General features: G+C 67.6%; 1 protein-coding gene across 1 annotated transcript; it reads right to left on the bottom strand.

The window, feature by feature from the left end:
• Nucleotides 1–1,973: 1,973 nt before the first annotated feature.
• Nucleotides 1,974–18,852, bottom strand: IGHMBP2 (immunoglobulin mu DNA binding protein 2). The gene is made up of 16 exons (XM_045855137.1): nt 18,543–18,852; nt 16,887–17,056; nt 15,815–15,998; nt 15,493–15,590; nt 14,119–14,282; nt 12,410–12,610; nt 10,843–10,990; nt 10,012–10,186; nt 9,060–9,242; nt 8,656–8,774; nt 8,021–8,115; nt 7,115–7,238; nt 5,662–6,292; nt 5,340–5,575; nt 3,936–4,108; nt 1,974–2,376 (listed from the first exon to the last, which is right to left on the bottom strand). The coding sequence occupies exons 1-16, from the start codon at nt 18,830–18,832 to the stop codon at nt 2,179–2,181; spliced, it is 3,189 nt and encodes a 1,062-aa protein (XP_045711093.1). The 5' UTR covers nt 18,833–18,852; the 3' UTR covers nt 1,974–2,178.
• Nucleotides 18,853–20,130: the final 1,278 nt, after the last annotated feature.

A 20,130-nucleotide genomic window follows, 5' to 3' on the forward strand; every position in this document is an offset into this window, starting at 1 on the left:
GCAGCCTTGCCCCCGCGCTGCGAGCTCTTCCTGGCAGAATGGCCGTGGGAAGGGCACGGCCATGGGAAGGGCACGGGGAGGAGCTGGGCCTGCGCACTCTCTCTCTCTCTCTCTCTCGAGGACAGTGCCCCAGCCCGGCCTGTCCCCGTGCCGAGACGGGGTGCGTGCACCCACTCAGACACAGACGTGGGGACCACTGAGCTGGCAAAGACCCTGTGGCTGCCTTGACAGACACACAAGGCAGGCTCTCTTCTGCTAAAAAGGGGATTTACTACTTCAGGACACTGGGAAGAATGGTGCAGGGGTCAGGTGTGGCTGGATCCAGGTGCTGCCACAATGAGCTAGGTTATTGCCCCGCCCCCAATCCTGGCTTTTCTGTGTTGGGTGTGTCTCCCCTGCCAGCAGGCCTCCTTGGGAACGCAGGGAGGGGCTGCCGGCCCCGCAGGGAGAGAGCACCGTCTCCCCTTCAGCAGCTGTGCCCGCAACAGCCGTGCCGCCAGCCAGACCCAGACGCCGCGCTGCCTCACAGACACCTGTGCACACTCTCCCGCCCGCCATGGGCACGAGGGCCGTGCTGACCACCTGCGATGCCGCAGGTCCCTCCTGCATGGGGGCTCTGCTGGCATGAGCCGTCAGTGGGCAGTGCGGCACTCACACCCGGTGCCACGGGGTCCCTGCCCCGCCCAGGAAGGCGTGTACGCGGGGGAAGGGGGAGGAGCGACAGGGTGGCACACAGGGGCCACCAGGCCCGGGCAGGGGGACGGGCCCCCGAGAGGAGCTGGCCCCACGCTGGCAGAAGCAGAGGGTCACGGTGCGCGGGCCCGCCGCGGAGGACACTTTAGAGACGCAGAACAAGGGTCCTGGGGGACACAGACCAGGGGCACGGCCGCCGGGAGGGCCGCTCAGGGAGGCTGGGCGTCCCCGTCGCCGGGGCCCACAGGGCCCAAGGAGCACTTAAGGGCAGTGAGCATGTGAGCAGGGTCTGGGAAGGCAGGTGGCGGAGGGCACCCTGGAAGTCAGACCTGGGAGCCGGTGGGGGCGGGGGCGGGGGCACAGAGCCGTGACCCAGGGCAGCCCCAGGCCCCAGGCGGGCAGCCAACCCCCAACCGGGCCGGTCCCCACAGCCCGCTCGGACGCCCCTGGCGCCTCCGGACGCCCTGGTGTGCACAGCAGACGCCGCTCGCCCAGCACCTGCCCGGCACCTGCCGCAGCCGGGGGCCAGTGGGCGGAGGGGGAGGGGCTTCCTCAGACAGACAACACTCAGTGGGCAGTGTGCACATGTCTTTAATTTTTAAATAACTTACATCCCTTCCAAACAAATAAAACTCTGAGGCTAAAACAGCGCATCCACCTGAGGTTCTTGCAACAGAGCAGCTGGCAAAGGACTCGGGGAGCCCTTGGGGCCCCGGGCTCTTTCCCGGGACGGTCCCCCCGCAGCAGCCACGTCAGCCGGCACCAACACCAACCCCAACCCCAGCGCCAAGGACGGGCCCCGCGGGGGCCTTCGGGAGCCACACCCCAGCGTGACCCCTGACTTCACAGCAGCACCTGCTGCCCTGCGGGTGGGGGGGGGGGTGTCAGGGTGGGGTCACCGCAGCCACTGGGGCAGCCGACAGCAGCTCCAGCAGAGGGCGAGCCGGCCACCAGGGACACACACAGGCGCAGTGCCCAGCGGTGCCGGCACCCAGCACGTGAGCCCTGTCTCGCCCTGAAGGGCCTGAGGCCGGCCGGCCGGCCCTAGACAGTGGACAGGCCTGGGCACATCTCCAAGGGAACAGGGCCCTCCCGTCCCTCGTGGCAGCAGGAATTCAGGCGCTGGAATCTCGGGGTTGACTGGGAGGGAAGGGGGGGCCTGGGGGACGGTCTGGGGCGGGAGTGGGGAGGGTCACAGCATTCCCCGGCCACCCCCGGCACCGGACCCTGAGAGAGGCCAACAGGCACTGCCGGCCCACCCCGTCCCACCCCCACCGGCTTCTCCCGGCCCTGAAGCCCACCCTTCCCCCAACAGGCCCCACGTGGCACGGAGCCCCGGCAGAGGCGGTGCAGGCTGGCTTGGACCGGCTGGCTCCCATGGGCACCGAGCGCGGCCGCAAGGAGCAGAAGCACCCGGGGGCGGCCCGCTGCCCCCGCCCGTCTGCTGGGGAACCAGGCCTGGAGGCCGCAGGGCAGGGCCCTGGGTCACTTCTCCTTCCCCTTCCGCTTGCTCCTCCTCTGGCCAGTCAGCTCGTCCAGCTTCTTGTCCAGCTTCCGCTGCAGCTGCGCCCTCTTGGTGGGGTCCAGGGACCTGTCCTTGGTCCCACTGCCGGCGTGCAGGACCCCCTCCCGGCTGACTCTCTGCCGGGCCTGGGCGCGAGCCCGCTCCCCGCAGCCGTGGATCTGGGGGGGACACGGGAGTCAGGGCGGCCGAGGGGGGACGTGGGGACACAGCCCTGCAGTCCGGCCCATCGGGGGGCTCGGGGACCACGACCCCCCAGCTTGAGCAGCTCCGAGGGGCCGTCCTCTCCTGCACGTAAACAACCCCTCACCTGCAGGCTCCCTGCCCCGCACCCATGCCCTCGCCCCAGCCTCCCTGACGGGGCGTCAGTTTTGCACAGGATACGCGGGCCAGGCCCCCCCATGGCTGCGTTTACAAAGCGAAAGGCACCCAACACAGGATTATAATCCCCTCCGGGCAGAACTCGGTCCTCGCTCCCGCACGCCCACGCCAGGCCCGTGGCCGGCATTCCCAAGTACACGCCAGCTGGTGCGTGTCCACCGTGGGCGGGAGTCTGTCCATCCCGCACTGTTCCAGGGAGACTCGGGCCTCGCTCCTCCCGACTGTCGGGGGGGCGGGGGCGGGGGGGGGGCCTGAAGGGGAAACGAAGGGCCACCGGGTGCCGGCACCACAGACGGCAGTAGGCAGGGTGCACGGGCCCCTCCCGGAAGGCGGAGGAGCCCCCGAACCCACAGGCCTGTCACCACAGCCGTGCGTCCTCACTGCACAAGGGTGGGTGCCCCCAGGGGCTGCTAGGCACCCCATTTGGGACCCGCTAAGGTCCCAGAGCAGACAGACAGCAGGGGGCCCCGCAGCCCTACCGCAGCCGGAGTTTCCCGTCCGACAGAGGCTGCGCTGGCCTTCCTGCCGGGCCACTGGCCGGCGGCACAAGGAGCGGGGACTCCGTCAGAAGCACTCAGGGGTCCAGCCCCTCAAACCCTGGCCACCCAAACTTGGGTGTGACGGCTGTCAAACACCCCACAGACCCTTCCAAAACCCTACCCACCGTCCCAACAGCGTGGACGTGGAGAGGGGTGGGCAGAGGGGAAGCTCCCTCACTCGGGAGACACTTTCTGGGGTCCGACGGGGCAGAGCCCCCAGTGGCAAGCAGCTGCGACTCCAGACCCGGGGTGTCCCAGCAGGGCCCCCTGGACGCACCACCCTCTCTCTGTGAGGTCTCCGCCCCAGCGTCACTGCCTTGGAAGCCGCCACCTTGGCCCCCAGGACCCCCACTGCATGGTGCCACATGCTGGTCTCTTAATCTGATCCCGCACCAGGCCCAGGGCCCCTGGGGCAGAGACGAAGCCTGTTCTGGTCCCCGGTCCCCACTCCTGGCAGAGGAGGTGCCCGCGGACACGAACTCAAGGAGCGAAGGAAGGAGCGGGCAGCTGCCAGCCCGTTTCAGAGGGCGGCCCAGGGGCCCCGTCTGCCCCACCTGCCCCACTCACAGAACCCGGGGGCCCTGAACAAACCCCCAGAATTCCCACCCACATGGCTGTCGTGAGCACATGTGGCATTTCTCCTACTTCTGCCCTGGTGGGCTCCGAAAACACCCCTGGAGACACTTCCAGCTCGTGGCCAGCTACCGGTCCCGTCTGGAGGACGTCTGCCCAGGCCCCGGAGCCCGGAGCCAGAGCCCCGGCCCCTCCCGCCGCCCAGGCCCCGGGCGCGGCCGGCGTACCTCAGGCAGGCAGTGGCCGAGGCAGTAGCGGCGGACACAGTGCGGGCAGAGCTGGCCCAGGGTCATGACGCTGGCCGAGCACTTGGCGAAGCCACAGGTGTTGTCAGCTCTCACGGCAGCAGAGACCAGGGCGTCGAAGTCCTCCGTGGCGGGCAGACCGGGGGCCGAGGGTCCTGGGGGAGGGTGACGCCGCTCAAGCAGGAGGAACAGGGTCGGACGGGACGCCCGCCGCTGGGCCCACGTCCGCCCTGCCTTCCAGGTCCAGGCGAGCGGGCGAACTCGGGCTCGGCCGTGCCCGGTACGCCCCCCTCAGAGCCAGTCCCAGGCCCCGCCAGCAGGGGGCGGCGCGGCCCCAGCCCCTGCAGCGCGTGGGAGGTCGGCCCCTTTACCCCGGAAACCACTCCGCCAGCAGGACACTCCTCTCGGCGCCGGCTGTGAGGACGAAGCCGGAACCATCCGGCCCGCTGCCCCCCAGGGTGGCGGTCCCTCCGGCGAGCCACGGCGCGCTCGCGCGCAACGCCGAGGGTCGCGGTGCTTCTAGCAGCCCCGAGGAAACCTCTCCAGGGCACAGCAAGGTGCTCTCGGGCGGGAAAGAGACGCAGAGCTACCCGTGGTTGCACTTCCGCAGGACACACACGCGCGGACGCGTGCAGACTCGGGTGCAGGCACAGGAGGGTGCTTCCCCGACCACACGCCTCGGCGGGCACCCCGGGTGCTTGGCGCCCAGGCAGAGTGGCCGCCCGGCACGGCCCCCCTGCCACCTGCCCCCCCGGGGCGTCTACCCTGTCCCCAGCACGGTTTCGGGCGTCTAGCGTCTTTGCTCTGCCAGCCGTCAGTCCCTGGGGGGCGGGCGGCGCCCGTCCGCTCACCGGCTCGAGGCCTGGCACACGGTGGCCGCTCACCGACGCCGAGGACTGGCCTCGGCCGGCCCCAGAGCCCACACAGCACACCCGCACCTGAGGGGAGGGGGAGGGGAGCTGCTCGCCCAGAGTCCCCAGAAAACGTGGGCTGCGGCCGCCCCGACGGAGCTCGCGCCCACCCCGGGCCCAAGTCAGGAGCACTGGTGCCACGGCAAGGGCTGGTCCGCGCCCCCACCACCCAGAGGACACCGGCGACCCACCTGTCTGTCCCGCCAGCCCCGCCCCCGTCCCCATGGTAAGTGTGCTCCCTGCCCCGCCAGGACCTGCAGGAGGCGGCCCTGGGGACTCGCGGTCACCGTGCCCGGTCACCACCCTCTGGTGGGGGGGCGCTCACTCCAAGGCCACGAGGCACAACACGCAGAGATCGGGGCACCGCGCGGAGAAAGTCCCACTTCTTTCTGAGGGTGCCGGGCGGGTCTGCGGTGGGCGGCCGTCCCATGACAGGGACCCCACGCCTGCGCTCTCCTCCGTCGGCCCCACTAACCTTTCGCATCTTTTTTCTTTTTCTTTTCCGGGAGCTTGCGCGGCCCCGAGCCCGCGGCCTGCGGCCGCCCCTCGGCCTGCCGCTCCTGCCGGGCCCTCTCCCTCTGCAGCCTCTCCAGGTGCACGGCCCTCAGGTCCAGGCCGCTCGGCTCCCTGGCGGGGGGCTCCACCCGCACAGGGCTGGGGGGCTCGGGTCGGAGAGGGGCTTTGCCGTCAGTCCGGGCCGGGGCGGGGGAGCTGGTGTGGCCGCGGTGGCAGGCGCGGCCGGGGCGGCAGACGCAGACGGTGTGGCAGGCGTGGTGGGCGTGGCCGGGGCGGCAGACGCAGACGGTGTGGCAGGCGTGGTGGGCGTGGCCCTCCTGCTCACGGTGACGTACCGGCCCCGCCCCTCCCCGGTGCTGTCGTGCCGCAGTCCGTACTCCTCGGCGATCTGGTGGACGCGCATCCTGTCGCGGGAGCTCAGGGAGGCGGGAAACTCCAGCTGCGCGCGCTCACTCGCCACAAACTCCGCTATCGCAGCCCTGAAGGGGTCTGCGCCGTCTCCGCCCTCCGGCCCCTCTGGGCCGCCTCCGTTGAGGTTGGGCTGGGAGCAGCGGGCCTCGGAGCCCCGGGGCTTCCCGCCCCTCGTCTTCCGGGCCGGCCCGGCAGCCACTCTGGCCGCCCGGGCCCCATCGGGCCGCCCGCCCCCAGGCCCCGTGGCGGGCGCGGCAGAGCCCTGGGGCTTCAAGCCCGCCGGGCCCTGCGAACCCTCGTGGGAGTAGTTCTCGGGGACGATGTCGTCCAGGTACTCGAAGGCGGAGCGCACCTCGCCGTGCGCGGCGAAGTGGTCCACCAGGGCCTTCAGGAAGGCGTGGCTGCTGACGGTGCGCGAGTCGCAGACGACGGCAACGTGGCGCCGGGCGCGGGTGACGGCGACGTTGATCCTCCGGTCCTCGGCCAGGAAGCCCACATCACCTACAGACGGGGGGCCGAGTGGGCGGGCAGAGATGAGACGGGGGCCGGGCAGGAAGCCCCTCTCCTGCCCTGAGCAGAGGCGGCCACCCCCCCCCGCAGAAGGACCGGCTCCAGGCTGGCCGCTGTCCGTGGCTCCGTCTCCACCCCCTGGGGACGCACCCCCCCCGCCTCACTCGCGCCCGAGGCCCCATGGGGACGCTGAGGATGCTCAGACGCCCTGCCGGCACCCTGCGGCTCGGCGGGACGTGGGACAGCACCCGGCTTGGGTCCCGGCAGCTGGCACACTGTTAGTCGCTCCCAAGTGGGCAGGGGCTTCCTCTCCCTGAGCCCGGACCTGGGACACAGCGACACAGCCCAGGGCCGGGGGGCGGACACGGGCGTGGTTTCCCGCCTTCCACTGAAAACCCACTCCAAGCCCACCAACGGGAAACCGTCTGTGGGTCGCGGCCGCTCTCACCACAGGGACCGCCCACGAGCTCTGCTGTCACGGACGCCACGCCCCGAGGCTGCGCAGGCCTTCAGGCCAGAGGACGAACTCTTCTGGGTTTTGGGGGCCCCACTGCCCCCACAGGGCGTCCGGGCTGCCCTGGCTCCCCGCCCCCACTGGCGCTGGCCCCTCCGGCCGCACTCGCTGGCCACCGCCCCCCAACCCCAGGGTGCACTCCTATCGGACGCCTCGCCACAGCGCACTGCGGCCCTCCACCGCACAGGGAGCTCACGAGGACAGCCTGGGTTCCGAGACCGCACCCCCAGTGACTGGTGCAGCCCCCTGCAGAGACCCGGCCCTCCCCGCCAGCACGCCAGTGAGCGAGCGCTCCCTACCCTTCCGGTTGGACCTGACCAAGGACAGGACCACGGCCTCCTTCTCGCGGCCTTGGAAGCCATCCACGGACTTGATCTCCAGCTCAGGGTGCCTGTGCGAGAGGCTCTGCCGGAGCAGGTCCACCTGGAACGCCAGGCAAAGCCGGGCCTCAGCACGGCCACCAGCCTAAGACAGCCCCGTGCGGGACGCCCCCCGAGCAGGGAGGGTGGCCGCTGGCCGGCAGGCCCCTTGAGGCTCTGAAGCAGGAGGGTTTTCCTACGGGGTGGCGGGGGGGGACGACACAGCTGTGCCCCAGAGGCACAGAGACTCGCGGGCAGAGGACTCGAGGAAATAAGGGAACAGCCATCCGCTGCCCCTGCTAACCCGCCACCCGCACCTCCTGCAGAGGCCGCCCACGCCCCGCTGTCCACGGCAGCCCCCGGGAAGCCCAGCTGGGCCAGCACCCAGCTCCTAGCCACAGTGGCTGGCTCAGGGAGGGGGACCACCGAGCCAGACCCACGGGACCGAACCCCGAGATTCCTGGGGACGTGCCGTCAGAGGACCGCTGTTCCCCGGGGCGGCCTGTGTGTGGATGACAGCAGGACGACAGCAGCGTGTGGCTGTCAGGGCCACAGCAGTGGGGGGGAGGCGTGGGGGGGCTGCTGGAAATGGAAGCCAACACCAGGGCCCAGGTGGGGAGGTCAGGTGGGTGGAGGACGGCAGAGCAATGAGACGGACGGATGGACAGACCAACCGACGGAAGCCCCTGCTGACGTCGTCTGAGCCCAAATCCGGCTGTGTTGTGGTCCACACCACCCCCGAGTTCTCGGTCAGAAGGACCGACGCACGGCCCTCCCTCCACCCGGGGGGGAGGTAGGGCCCGCTGACACACATGGGCGGCAGGGGGAAGGGGGGGGCTCTCGCACCTGCAGGTTGTACGGCGTGATGACCCCAATGTCACTCGCCCGGACGCCAGCGTCCACCAGGGCCTGGATGTGCAGACTGACCAGGCGCACCTCACCTGTGGGAGACAGAAACAAGGGGCTCCAGGACAAGGGGCTCGATCGGCTGGCCCGACGGCGTCCTGGGAGCGCATGCCTGCGCTGGAGGGCGGCCAGATCCGGCCAGCGCAGCAGAGGACACCCAGCCCGCCACCGTCTCCGGAAACAGTGAGCCCCCTTCCAGAGCACGCGGGGCCGCGAGTCCTCCCCGAGGGGCGCCTGGGGGTGGGCCGCACCAAGGGCCTGCGGCTGAGCAAGGAACCCAGTCCCCGGGCCACCCAGGCAGGGCAGGGCCCTCCGCTCAGACGAGGAGACAGAGCCCCTCCCGCACATAGCCCCCGGTGGGTGCTGCCGGCTGGCGGAGAGCGGCGTCCACTGAGCTCGGGCCCCGGGGCCCTCGGCTGGAGACCACCCGTGGGTCCTCGGAGCTGTGCCCCCCGCCGTGCCCCGCACCCTCCCCTCGACTCGGCCCGCAGGCCGGCCACTTTGAGGGGCCTGCGTGCGTAAGGAGCAGCCAGGGGCCGTCCACGCAGAGAAGCCGCCCCCGCCCCCGCGCTCACCGGGGTTGCCTCGGGACTGGTCGTCCTCCTGCTCCAGCTCGGACAGCCCGCAGCCGGCCGTGTCCACCAGCAGCAGGGGGAGGCCCGTCTCCTCGGTGGCCACCACCCCCGGGAGGTCCCTGCGCACAGGTGAGCTGGGCTGTGAGAGGCCCCGGAGTGGAGGCCCCAGAAGCAGCACCGGCCCTTGCCCCCCTCCCCGCAGGGCGACCCCCACCCCGCAGGAGTGCGGGGCACCACCCAGGCGGCTCGGGGGCGGGAGGCACCCGAACCCAGCTCTCCAGGGAGAGTCCACCCTCCCTTGCAGAAAACTGCTCCCCGAGGCGACGCCCCCTCTAACCCCTGTGCAGACCCCGCAGGGGCGCGGGGGCCGGGTCGGGACCCGGGGACGCAGCCCCGTCACTCACCGCAGGAGGCGCTCGGCCACGGACGGGTGGGCCGTGAGCCGCCCCTCGTACAGGGCCTCGGAGGCCCACTGCGCGATGGCCCGGTGCATGCGGTACTGCACCGTCAGCGTCCGCAGCACGTCGGCGCCGCACCGCCCAGCCAGGCGCTCCATCAGGCTCAGCGACAGGCCCTCCTGCGCGGCCCTGCAGCGAGGGGGGGAGGGGAGCTGGGAGGGAGGCCGCGCTCCCCCCGCCCCCCACGTCCCACCCGAGACCAGGGCCCGGGGAGGGAGGCTGGGCTCGGACCACAGACCGGACTCCGACCCCAGTTCTGACCGAAAACTACGGGGGCAGCTGGCTGAACAGCGGCCCCCAAAGACGCCCGCGTCCTCCCCCAGGACTGCGGGTACGTGACAGCGGGGACTTGGTGGGTGAGACACAGTTAAGGGTCTGACACGGGAGCTGCCTCGGCCCCATGTCCTCACGGGGGTCTGACCAGAGGGGGCACAGGGTCAGGGTCAGAGAGGACGCCGTGAAGGGAGCGGAGGGGAGCCTGTGGCTGGTGCTGCAGACGGGGAGGGGTCCCCGGTCAGGGGACGTGGCAGAGACCAAGGGTGGTCCCCCGGGGGCCTGTCCCAGGGGTGGCAGCAGGTCCCCCCACCCGGAGGGAGTCTGTGCCTGGTCACGGTGCTGGGACACTGTCCCCACGGGGGCAGGGCGGCCCGTGCCGAGTCACTCCCGAGCGCCCAGGGGAGGACGGGCCCACAGCCCGGGCCTTGGGATCTGACCCCGGGGCGGCCAGCGCAGCCCGGGCACGTGGGCCCCGCGACCCACTGGGGCCCTTCCATCCAGCAGGCGCAGCAGAGCGCAGCCCAGACGCTCGGCCGCTGAGACGGATGCGACCCGACGACCCCTGACCTCCCGGCCGGCCCTCAAGGGACAGAGCACGGGGGTGCCGGACGCGGGGCCTTACCTGGGAGAGACGACGGTGGGGGGCAGCTGCTTGTGGTCGCCGGCGAGGACGCACTTGCCGGCCCTCAGCAGGGGCACCCAGCAGCCGGCCTCCAGGGCCTGGGCGCACTCGTCGATGACCACCAGGTCGAAGTAGTCCTCGGGCAGCAGCTTCAGGGGGCCGTCGGGGGACGCGCCTGGTGGGGGCGGAGCCACGGTCTTTACGACGGGCGGCGCTGGCCGGGCCGGAGCCGCGGCGGTCACTGTGAGCCGGCGGCCCCACCCCCGGCCTCGCGTTCAGACTGCGTGTGCGCCAAACGTGGGACCTTGGCACGGACGTGAGAAAGTCCGCGGTCCCTGCCTCCCCACCAGTGTTTGCGTGGGGCCCAGTGGGGGGCCGCAGGGGGGCTGCCACCCCGCATCCCCTGGAGGCTGTCTCCTCTCCGAGGGCTGGTCCCGCCTCACGCTCTGAACCCAGCAGGGGACGCACTCCCCTCCCGGTGTCTCCAGAGCAGCTAACCGGTGGGCCCGCCCCAGAGACAGAGCCTCCGTGGATCCGACCCCCCCAGGCCAGGCACAGGCCCCTCCCCCTGGAGCTCCGGGCGAGTCCCAGGGGGTCTTGAACAACTTCGCGCCCACCCACCCGACCACTGGGTGGAACAGATGAAGTCCTCCCGGCGTGCACGTCCGCTCGGGAGAGACGGCCTGGGCACCCCCGTGTCCCTGAGGGAAACCGACCTGTAGTTACCGCCCCACCCCCGCCCACGCAGGAAACTGCACGCCCAGGAGGTTCATGCTGTGAACTCCACACGAACGCTTCCAGGGAACCTCGGGGGGCCGGGGGGGCCCTCACCCGTGTTCGTGGCCAGGATCACGTCCGCCGCCCGCAGGCTCTGCAGCGTGGCGGCCTCCTCCCGCCCCCTCAGCTCCTTCCTCAGCAGCTGGGCTTCGCTCCGGAGGCTGCTTCTCTCTCTCTTGTCCTGGGTCTTCTTCATCTTCACCTGCCAAGGGGATCGGAGATGATACAACTTGGACACAGCTCAGCGCGTGTCTAGCTCCCCCGTCCGAGCACCAACCGGCCCGACCGTGCATGGCTCCGGGGAGCAGACGAGACCGGGTGCAGTCGGGGTCGCGCGGTCGCACCCTCCGCTCTCTCTCGTTCATGGAGCGCGTTTGCGTGCAACCACTCGGTCCGATTCAGCCTGTCCCTTAAAAGGTACTAAGAGCCCTGGCTGGCGTAGCTCAGTGGATTGAGCGCGGGCTGCGAACCAAAGTGTCGCAGGTTCGATCCCCAGTCAGGGCACATGCCTGGGTTGCAGGCCATAACCCCCAGCAACCGCACATTGATGTTTCTCTCTCTCTTTCTCCCTCCCTTCCCTCTCTAAAAATAAATAAATAAAAATCTTGAAAAAAAAAAAAATCCAAATTCTTAAAAAAAAAAAAAAAAAGGCGCTGCGAGTCTGGACCTTTCTTCAAGGAGCAGCAGATGCACACGGGCGACAGAGCACCTGGCACCCCGCCTGGCCTCAGAGCCACCGCCGCCGGCCCAATGAGGGGTGGCCGGGGCTGCTCTCAGAAGAGGCCGGAGTGCGGGCCCAGCCCACCGCCCACCGCCCGCCCGCCCCAGGAAGTGGGCTCTGGTCCTTCCCAGACCAGAGAGGCTGAGCTTAGCTCCTCGCTCCGCGTTTGTCAGGAGCCTGGAGAGACTTTACGAGGCTCCTGGGATGCCGACGTAGTCCCACACTCGCAGAGACGACACTATCCCCCACGTGGGCCCTGCCCTGGGGGGCAGGCGCCCCCCGCGGGGACAGGTGGCGTCACCGCACCTCACTCTTGGGACTGACACCCCAAAAGCGCTGCTGGAGCGGCGCGGGAGCGGGGCTCCTCCCCATCCATGACAGCACACTGACGCGACCGCATGGTCCCACACCGCCACCTCTGATGCTGGGGAACACACGCAGACCCCGCCCCCACGCGCCCCACGGGAAGGCAGACGCACAGCACCGGCCCCGGGCGCCAGTGCACCGAGGAGCCGGCACGCCGCGGAGAGACCGCAGATGGGGGTGGCGCACACAGGGCAGGACGGGCCGTCTCTGTGGTTTTGTTTTCAGGCTTTTTTTTCCTTTTCACTTTTACCAAGAGTGTCCGGACAACACGACCAGACAGAAGGGACACACAAGGACCGTGTTTTCTCCCACACAAACCCTCGCCTGCTCGTGACACTGCCCGGAAGACAGCTGAGTCCCGACGGAACGCTGAGCGCAGGGGCAGCCCCCCCTCCCCGCCCCCAGGACCCTGAGAGCCAGGGAGGCCGCGAGCGGCAGGAGGGGCACGGCCGGTGCAAGTCAGTCCCAGAAACGCCCACGGGTCAGAGCCCCCTCCCCCACCCCCAGGCGGCGGGCAGGCCGAGAGACACATACAGAGACCTGGTCGATGTCCCGTCTGATGTCCGCCACGATCTGGGCGCCGTCGCCGCGGGCCAGCGCCGCGTCCAGGCAGTGCTGCTGGATGGACTCCAGGAGCCGGGCCGGGTGCCCGAGGCGCAGCACCCGCCGCCCGCACCGGGCCAGGGCCTCCACCAGGTTGTCCACGGCCACGTTGGAGGGCGCGCAGCACAGGACCTGCGGGAGCGGGGAGCGGGTCAGGCGGGTCCGCGTTCAGGGAGCCGCTCCGGTGTCCGCGGGAGCACACCCGCAGCTGCAGGGGCGGGTGACGGTCTGCAGGCCACACGTCGCCGTGAACCGTCACGGTGTCCGGACGCCCGGAACTCGGGGCTCACGAGCCTCCTAAGCTCCAGGGCCCCGGAAACGCTGAGGGACTAGTGACCGCAGAGGGAGGGGCCCGGTGCCCAGAAATAACCAGCCAGGACATCGTCTCGTCACCGGCCCCGTGGCTCTGCCGCCTGACCGGGCGGCCCAGGGCAGGGCTTGCACGGGCTCAGTCGTGCTCCCACAGCTGCAGCCCGGCCACTGGGAGCCCTGGCAGCCAGCACAGGAGGGGGGGGGCCCTGTTCGGGTCAATGTCAAGAACGGGGGCCACGGCCCACCCTCCTCATGTCCAGCATCGCCCTCCCCTCCAGATGGCCACAGGCGGGGGTGTGCCCGCCCACGAACTTGGGGCGTCCTCTCTCAGACGCACTGAGACAGAAGGCAGTCAGGCACACCCCCAAATCTGCTTCTGCCGGGAGGTCGTCCTCTCCGGGCCGCAAACGCCCGGGCCACGACCCTCGCTCGCAGGGAACCTCGGGACCCCGTTCAGTAACCGGGTGCCAGGGGTCCCTGCGGCTGGAAGCAGCGGCAGCAGCTCTGCTCGAAGGCCGGAGCTCGGAGTCCAGGCGGGCAGTGTCCGCCCAGGCACAGACCCCAGCTCTGCCCCTCGCCGCTGAGGGACCGGGCACGGGCCTCTCTCCTCTGCCCCCTCTGCAGACTGGGGCACCCGGCACCCTGCGCTCTGTGAGCACCAAACAAGGGGGCACCTGGGAGCACCCCGAGGGGCGCCTGGTCTATTGAAAGCACCCAGGGCACGTGACCTACGAACACTGAGCATTACTCTCCCGATTTTCATCATCCAACGTTTACGGACCAGAGGGTCTCTTTAAAGCCCTCCCCACGCTTGGAACCCACAGAGACTCGCGCTGACAGCAGAGGCGGACACACGGCCATTTGGCCACCAGAAAGGCCAGTGAGCGGTGACAGCCAGGACGGAGCCCCCACGGTGGCTACCCCGCCTGCCCACCCAATTCATGCAGCCACCTGTCGCCCTCACCCCCCGCCAGCCTGCACCTCCACGGGCCCAGGAGGCCCTGGTCTCCTCCACGCCCCAGCACGCCCAGCACGGCTCTGACTTGGAGCACGCGCACGGCCGGCGAGCTGACCGGATGAATCCCGGCCCGTGGCTGGGTGCACGACCACAGCTCCGGGCCTCAGGGAACGAGGGTGCCGGTCTCCACAGCCAGCCCCACGCTCCCAAGTCACACACAGCCACCGGGAATCAGAAGGGCCCACCGTGCCCAGAAAACGCCACAGTGCTCGGACCAGTCCCGCCCCAGCCGCCTGGGGCCTGCCAGCAGCCGGCCGGTGTGGCGGGACGGAGCCAGTCAGCGCCGCAGGGGAGGGGGACCCCAGCCCACCTTGAGGCCCTGCTTCACGGCCTGGAGGACGATCTCCACCACGGTGGTGGTCTTCCCAGTGCCGGGGGGCCCGTGGATGATGGCAAGTTCCCTCTGCGACAGCGCGAACGAGACCGCCTCCTGCTGGGAGGCGTCCAGGGAGGTGTTGAAGAAGGCCGGCGCCTCTGCGGGAGGGGCGACAGAGTCAGGAGCGGGGCCCGCCCGGGAGTCGCCCAGCCACTCGGCATCAACCTGCCTCCTCTCGAGGGAGTTCTCGGGAGCAGGAAGTGGCAGGCAGCCTGCGGACCGGGCCAGACCCAGCCTGCTGCCCGCCTCCCTGGGCGGCGCTCGGCAGGGGACCAGCCCCGCCTGCCCCGGCCACAGAGCCTGGGACGCTGACCGTCCGCCCCGTCCCCGGAGCGGTCTGCCGACTCCTGCTCCGGAGGAACGGACTCTCCTCCAGTGCATGTTTCTCGGAACACGTTTGTTCCTGCCACATTGTCCCTTACACGCGCCCACGGAGTGACACAACCAAATGACAGGAGACGCAGCAGCAGGCCCCAGGCCCGTGTGTCTGCCCGGGTCTCTCAGGACCGGTCGCTGCTCGCTCCGTGTGCTCTGCGCCCCACTCCCGCAGCGCCCACCCCGCCGCGTGCCGCCCGGCAGAGACGCTCACCGCACAGCCCAGGGGCTGATGGGGCGAGTCAGACTCGGGAGGACGTGGGGAGGAGCGGAGGCGCCCGTGTGCTTCCCGCCATCCACACCCGTGTGCACCCCTTTCCCCCCGGGCATCAGCCACAATCGGGCCTCCAAAGGGAGCGAGTAAACCCCACGTGTGCACACGGGCGTGAGACGCACTGTGCGTGGGCGTGGGAAAAGGCGTGACCGCCAGACATAAGGATCTGGGAGGCGAGCAGAGTGGCGGGGCTCTGAGTGGCTCATCTGCGGCCGTGTTTCCAAATTCTCCACGACGGACACGCGTCACCCTCACAGTCAGAAACCCGCTGCCCTCGCTCTGAGGAGGCTGAGGGAATGGCCGAAGGGGACATTTCAGACCAGACACGGACGCTCTCGCGCACACGGACGGGGCTGGGCCTGGAGCGTGGCCGCTGCCCCGTCCCCTCCTCCCAGGCCCTGGCTGGGAGGGGCCTGGATGGGGCCTCGAAGGGGGCCTGTGCGGAGGGGACGCAGGGAGCCCCTCCTCCGGCCCAGGCACCGGAGGGGGAGCCCAGCGCAGGCAGGCAGGCCGCACGCACAGGCGTTTGCGGGGAGCGAAGGCGGTTTCTTCTGCTGCCTGTGCGTCCTCGAACCCTGGCCACAGTGGCCCAGGGTCGAGGGGGCCTCCCTCCTCTCCGAGGCGATTCTGACCCGGCCGGAGAAGGCGAGGGATCTTACCTATGCTCATGGCGGGGCTGGGGGCGGCGTCGCCGAAGAGGACCTCGATGAGCGCAGACGCGGGGCCGGCCCGGTGCTTCCTCAGCGCGATCAGCGCTCTGCCCGCGGGGGAAAACGCAGAGGAGGGGGGGACTCAGGGAAAACCAGCCGGGAGCTGGGGGCCAGAGCCCGGCCCCACACCCCACCCACGGCTCCGGAGGGGCCCCCGGACTGGCCCCGGCCAACCGGAGGCCCCACTGGCTCTGTCCGGCAGGAATGAGCTCCGGCCCCGAGAGCCGGGTCTAAGGAGAATGTCACACGGGAGGCCCGGTCCCACCCTTACGCTTTCATTCGCTTGTAGGTGACATCATTGGCGAGCTTCAGCAGCCGGTATGAGGTCTCATGGTCTGAGCTCAACTGGAAATCACTGGACTGGTCAAAGGCCACCGTGACCGACTTCTGGGTGATCCGGGTCAGGACGCCGGTGGCCAGCTGACCGCCTTCACCGTACAGACCCACGATATCGCCTGTGAGACGAAGACTCGGTCACACGAACACTGAACAAAGCTGACTGTAAATTATTTCATACGATAAACCCCGGCATACTCAAATATCCTAATGTTACTTTCTTTCTCTTTAAAGATTTTTATTTATTTATTTATTTTTATAAAGAGGAGAAGAGAGGAAGAAAGAGAGGAAGAGAAACATAAATGTGTGGCTGTCTCTCACACGCCCCCTACTGGGGACATGGCCTGCAACCCAGCCATGTGCCCTGACAGGGAATCAAACCTGTGACCTTTTGGTGTATGGAACGATGCTCCAACCAAATGAGCCACCTTTCCAGGGGCCTTCCCTAGCTTCTAACGACAAACATCAGGTGGCAACAGTGCTCCTGGGGCACAGGTTGGGTTCTGTGCGGGGCCACCACGGGGAGCCCTTCCTACCATGGCTGCCTCGTGAGCGCCCTGCCTGGGACCCCCGCGTCCCCAAATGCACACCTCCAAGCCACCGAGCCTTAATACTGCTCGTCAGGTGAAAAATGACAACTCCACCTGGATGTATCGACAGCTGTAGCGACCCACCAAGCTCCCGCCTGGCTGTTTTTCAGCATAAACGCCACTTCCTCTGACTCCCCGCTCACGGGCGGCTGATCAGGCTCCCACCGGTCACTCCCTCCACGGGCTCGTCGACTGAACCCACGTTCCTACCTCTGCGGGCCCGGAGCTTCCGGGCCACCTGCGCAAACACCCGATCCTGCCCCTGGGACTCTGAAAGGCGCCGGCGTCCTCCCCATCGGCCCGGGTCGTGGCCCCCTTCCCCCGTGTCAACGTGTGCAGCCCGGTCTTTACGAGAACAAACCCCACAGCCTGAGGCCCATCGCATCCGGTTCGCGCCCCCGCCAGAAATGCACCTACCGGAGGAAAGGCTGCTGCTGGGAAGCACGCAGGTGGACGTGCCCCTCCGGGGCTCCAAGGTCGCCAGGAGCTGCCCGTACAGCCCGGTCCGCTGGCTGGACAGCTGCAGCTTCAGCAGACAGACGCCTCGGCTCTGGAGCTCTTTCAGAGAGACCCCTTCCTGCCAGGCCCTGGAAGACACCGGCGGTCGGCATGGGCACTCGTACTTCACCCGTTTTCATTTCCACCCGCGCGCAGGGGAAGTCTCCGAGGGAGAGGAAATGAAGATGCGGGCGCGGGCACCGAACAGGAGCCAGCGTGTCGGCTCCTCCTCCCATCAGGCCCCTCCCATGTACGCCGTGTACTCTGTGTACGCCGTGTACGTCGAGGGCCTGGCTCGGCCTCTCCGTCTCCCCTCCGGAGCCCTGATTTGGATTCAAGCCCACGTCCCTGACAGCCTGGGTGGAGCAGCGCTTCCCAACTGCGTGACATCGGGGCTCACCCCCTCCTGTTGCCAGCATCAGTAGTGCCCAAGGGATCCCCCAAAGTGCAAATCTATTCACCTGCCCCCCAACCTGCTGAATGTCAGCTCCGCCTTCCTCCGCACCGGGCTGACACGAGCTCTCCGGCAAGGCCCCTTCCGGCCCAGCGCCGGTTTATCCTCCAACGGGCGCTCACTCCGCACCCAGCACCGAGCACTTGACTGCTAGGAGAATCACTTCACTCTCCCGGAAAACCCCTGGGGTGGGAACGTTCCCATTGTACAGATACGGTAACTGAGGCTCAGAGCCGTAGTCTGCAGAGTGCCACGGCCAGAAATGAAGGCGCTGGGATTCTCCAAAAGCTCTTAACGGCCATGATCCAAGCCCCTGAGACAAATCCCATCGACGTATACAGCACAGTGGCTGACTGCAAACTCCGGAATCAGGGGCTACTCCACCTGCGTCAGCTTGGGCAAGCCCCTTAACCTCACTGTCTCAGCCTCCTCCTTAGACGTAAAAGGAGAAGAACAGTATCGTGCTTTGCAGGACTGGCATGAGGCTGACGGGCACTGATGCAGGTGCCCTCGCTCTTGGCGTTTCAGCACAGAACTAACTGCTCCAGTTCAGACACAAGCCCGTGTCTCCGCTCCTCCTGCAGGTCCGCCTTCGCCCCTGTTTTCCTGAAGCGGTGCTGTGGCACCGCGTCCTCCCTGAAGCCACCTTTCATTTACCCCCCGCCCTCCCCGTCGGGTGTTCCTCCCCACCCCCACGCTCCCACAGCACTTTCGCGCACCCGGCCGTTAGCATTTGCCACTTGTCACGCTGGAAGGGAATGCTCGGGCTTCCGTCTACCCCTCATTCCCAGGGTCCCAGTGTCAATCACTCTCTCCCTGGGGCCTGGCACACAACAGGTGCAAACGCAGGTGGACGCTAGAGGAAGAGGGCTGGGCACGCGCTGGCGGTCAACTAGGGGCAGACGTAGGACCTCCGAGTGAGAGCCCTGGGAGGGGGACTTCAGATCGAGAAACGAAAGGGTTTCTTGAGGGTCCCGAACCAGAAAGGGCTGCCCCGAGAGGTGACGCGGTTTCCACCTCTGGAGGTGGCCCAGCCTCCCGGAGGGTCCGCCCGCATCTGAGCAGATAAACGCTGGGGGAACTGCCGGACCGACCCCGAGAGGACGGGCCAGCGGCCTTACCTGCGCTCCTCGACCTCCGCTTCTCTCTCGAGCTCCAGCAGGTCCAACTGCTTTGTCACGAAACTCTCCACCGTCTCCGAGGCCATCGCCGCGGCCCGGCCCGTGCCCGGAGCCGCCAAGGTCCGGGCGCCGCGCGGGGAGAAGTTCCCCGCCGGAACCGGTGCGTCGACGCACCAGGTTCGCAGCGCTTCCGCTTCCGGTGAAGGTTGAGGGAAGATGGCTGCGGCCGTGGCGGCTTCGGCCCTGCCTGTCACCTTCGGGCGACTTGTGTCCGCCTGCAGCCGCAGCATTCTCAGACCGTCCGGGCCTGGAGCGGGTGAGACCCGGGTCGCGGGGTGAAGGGAGGAAGCGGGACAAGCGATACTTCCCGCCGTCCCGCCACGTGTGTGTGTTCCGATTTTTTTTTTTTTTAAGTGCAGTGAACATAGTACCCGGCTTTGGAGTCGGGGAAACCTACATTCAAATCCCTAATTGTAGTGGCCTAATTGTTGGCCGTAGCTCTTCAACTTCTGAATAGGCCCTATGCTACTGGGGGAGCAAACTGAGGTTCAGAGAGGTTAGGTAACTTGCCCAGGGTCACCCAGCAGGGAAGCGGGCGAGGTGTGATTCCGACACCTCCGTCCTGCTCCCAAACATGCGTTTTACAATTGCGCCCAGGCTTTCAGCCACTCTCCGAGCCTTGTCCTCATCCGGAAAAATGATGATGAATGCCCACCCCCAGTCTTAACCCATTCAGCGAAAATAGGGGCTGTATTCTAGTCACTGAAATAGGAAGCTCAAAAAAAGGTTGCGTTCATCAAGAACACTGTAAATTTCTGCCCGAAAATGGTTGTTGGAGTGTATGTGTATGTGTGTACGCAAGTATTTACGTATGGTTTTCAGTTGGGCTAAAATGTATATCCAACAATAGCAAAGAATTGTTCTTTTTTAGATGCAGTAATAGTGTCATGGTTACCTATGTTGTTCTGTTTTTTTCATTTCTTACTTTATTGTATTTTCCATTATCGTTTATTCCCCCATACCCTCTACCACCTCCACCCTGCCCCCCACAATCACCGCACTGCTGTCCTTGTCCACGAGTTTCCCTTTTTTTTCTTTCTTGCTTGACCCTTTCCTCTCCCAACCTACATTGTTTTACTTTTTAATAAATTATCTTTCATACGTCGGCATGAAAAATGTCCAAACCTGTAGAGAATTTTTATAAGGGTTTATTTGAACCCAAAGGACAAGTGCCACGAGCAAGATCTCAGATGCTCCGGAGAATAACAGCTTTGCAGGTTTTTGATGCTTTTGCAATTAAGGAAGGAAGCCGGGAAGGTTACGTAAAGGCGGGAGAAGGCAAGGCAGGGACTGGATCGTGAGATTCTGTGCTTTCTCGAGGGTGGCCGTCTTTCGAAGGCAGGTCAACCTAGATGCACGGGAGTGGCAGCCAGGGCTGGCTTAAAAACCTTCCCCCAGAGACCCTGGCTGGCGTAGCTCAGTGGATTGAGCGCGGGCTGCGAACCAAAGCATTGCAGGTTTGATTCCCAGCCAGGGCACATTCCTGGGTTGCAGGCCATGGCCCCCAGCAACCTCACATTGTCTCTCT

The sequence above is a fragment of the Phyllostomus hastatus genome, unplaced genomic scaffold (genome assembly GCF_019186645.2).
Source record: "Phyllostomus hastatus isolate PE091 unplaced genomic scaffold, TTU_PhHast_1.1 phas_scaffold_11, whole genome shotgun sequence".
In the NCBI taxonomy this organism is placed as follows: domain Eukaryota; kingdom Metazoa; phylum Chordata; class Mammalia; order Chiroptera; family Phyllostomidae; genus Phyllostomus; species Phyllostomus hastatus.

What these genes read in the sequence shown, in the direction of transcription:
- IGHMBP2 (XM_045855137.1), bottom strand. Translation starts at nt 18,832, where the DNA reads ATGCTGCGGCTGCAGGCGGACACAAGTCGCCCGAAGGTGACAGGCAGG. An exon ending in CCGTGAAGCAGGGCCTCAAG is followed by an intron (nt 12,611 to 14,118) that starts GTGGGCTGGGGT and finishes CCGCTCCCGCAG; the next exon opens with GTCCTGTGCTGCGCGCCCTC. An exon ending in GATCCTGGCCACGAACACGG is followed by an intron (nt 10,187 to 10,842) that starts GTGAGGGCCCCC and finishes CGCCCCCACCAG; the next exon opens with GCGCGTCCCCCGACGGCCCC.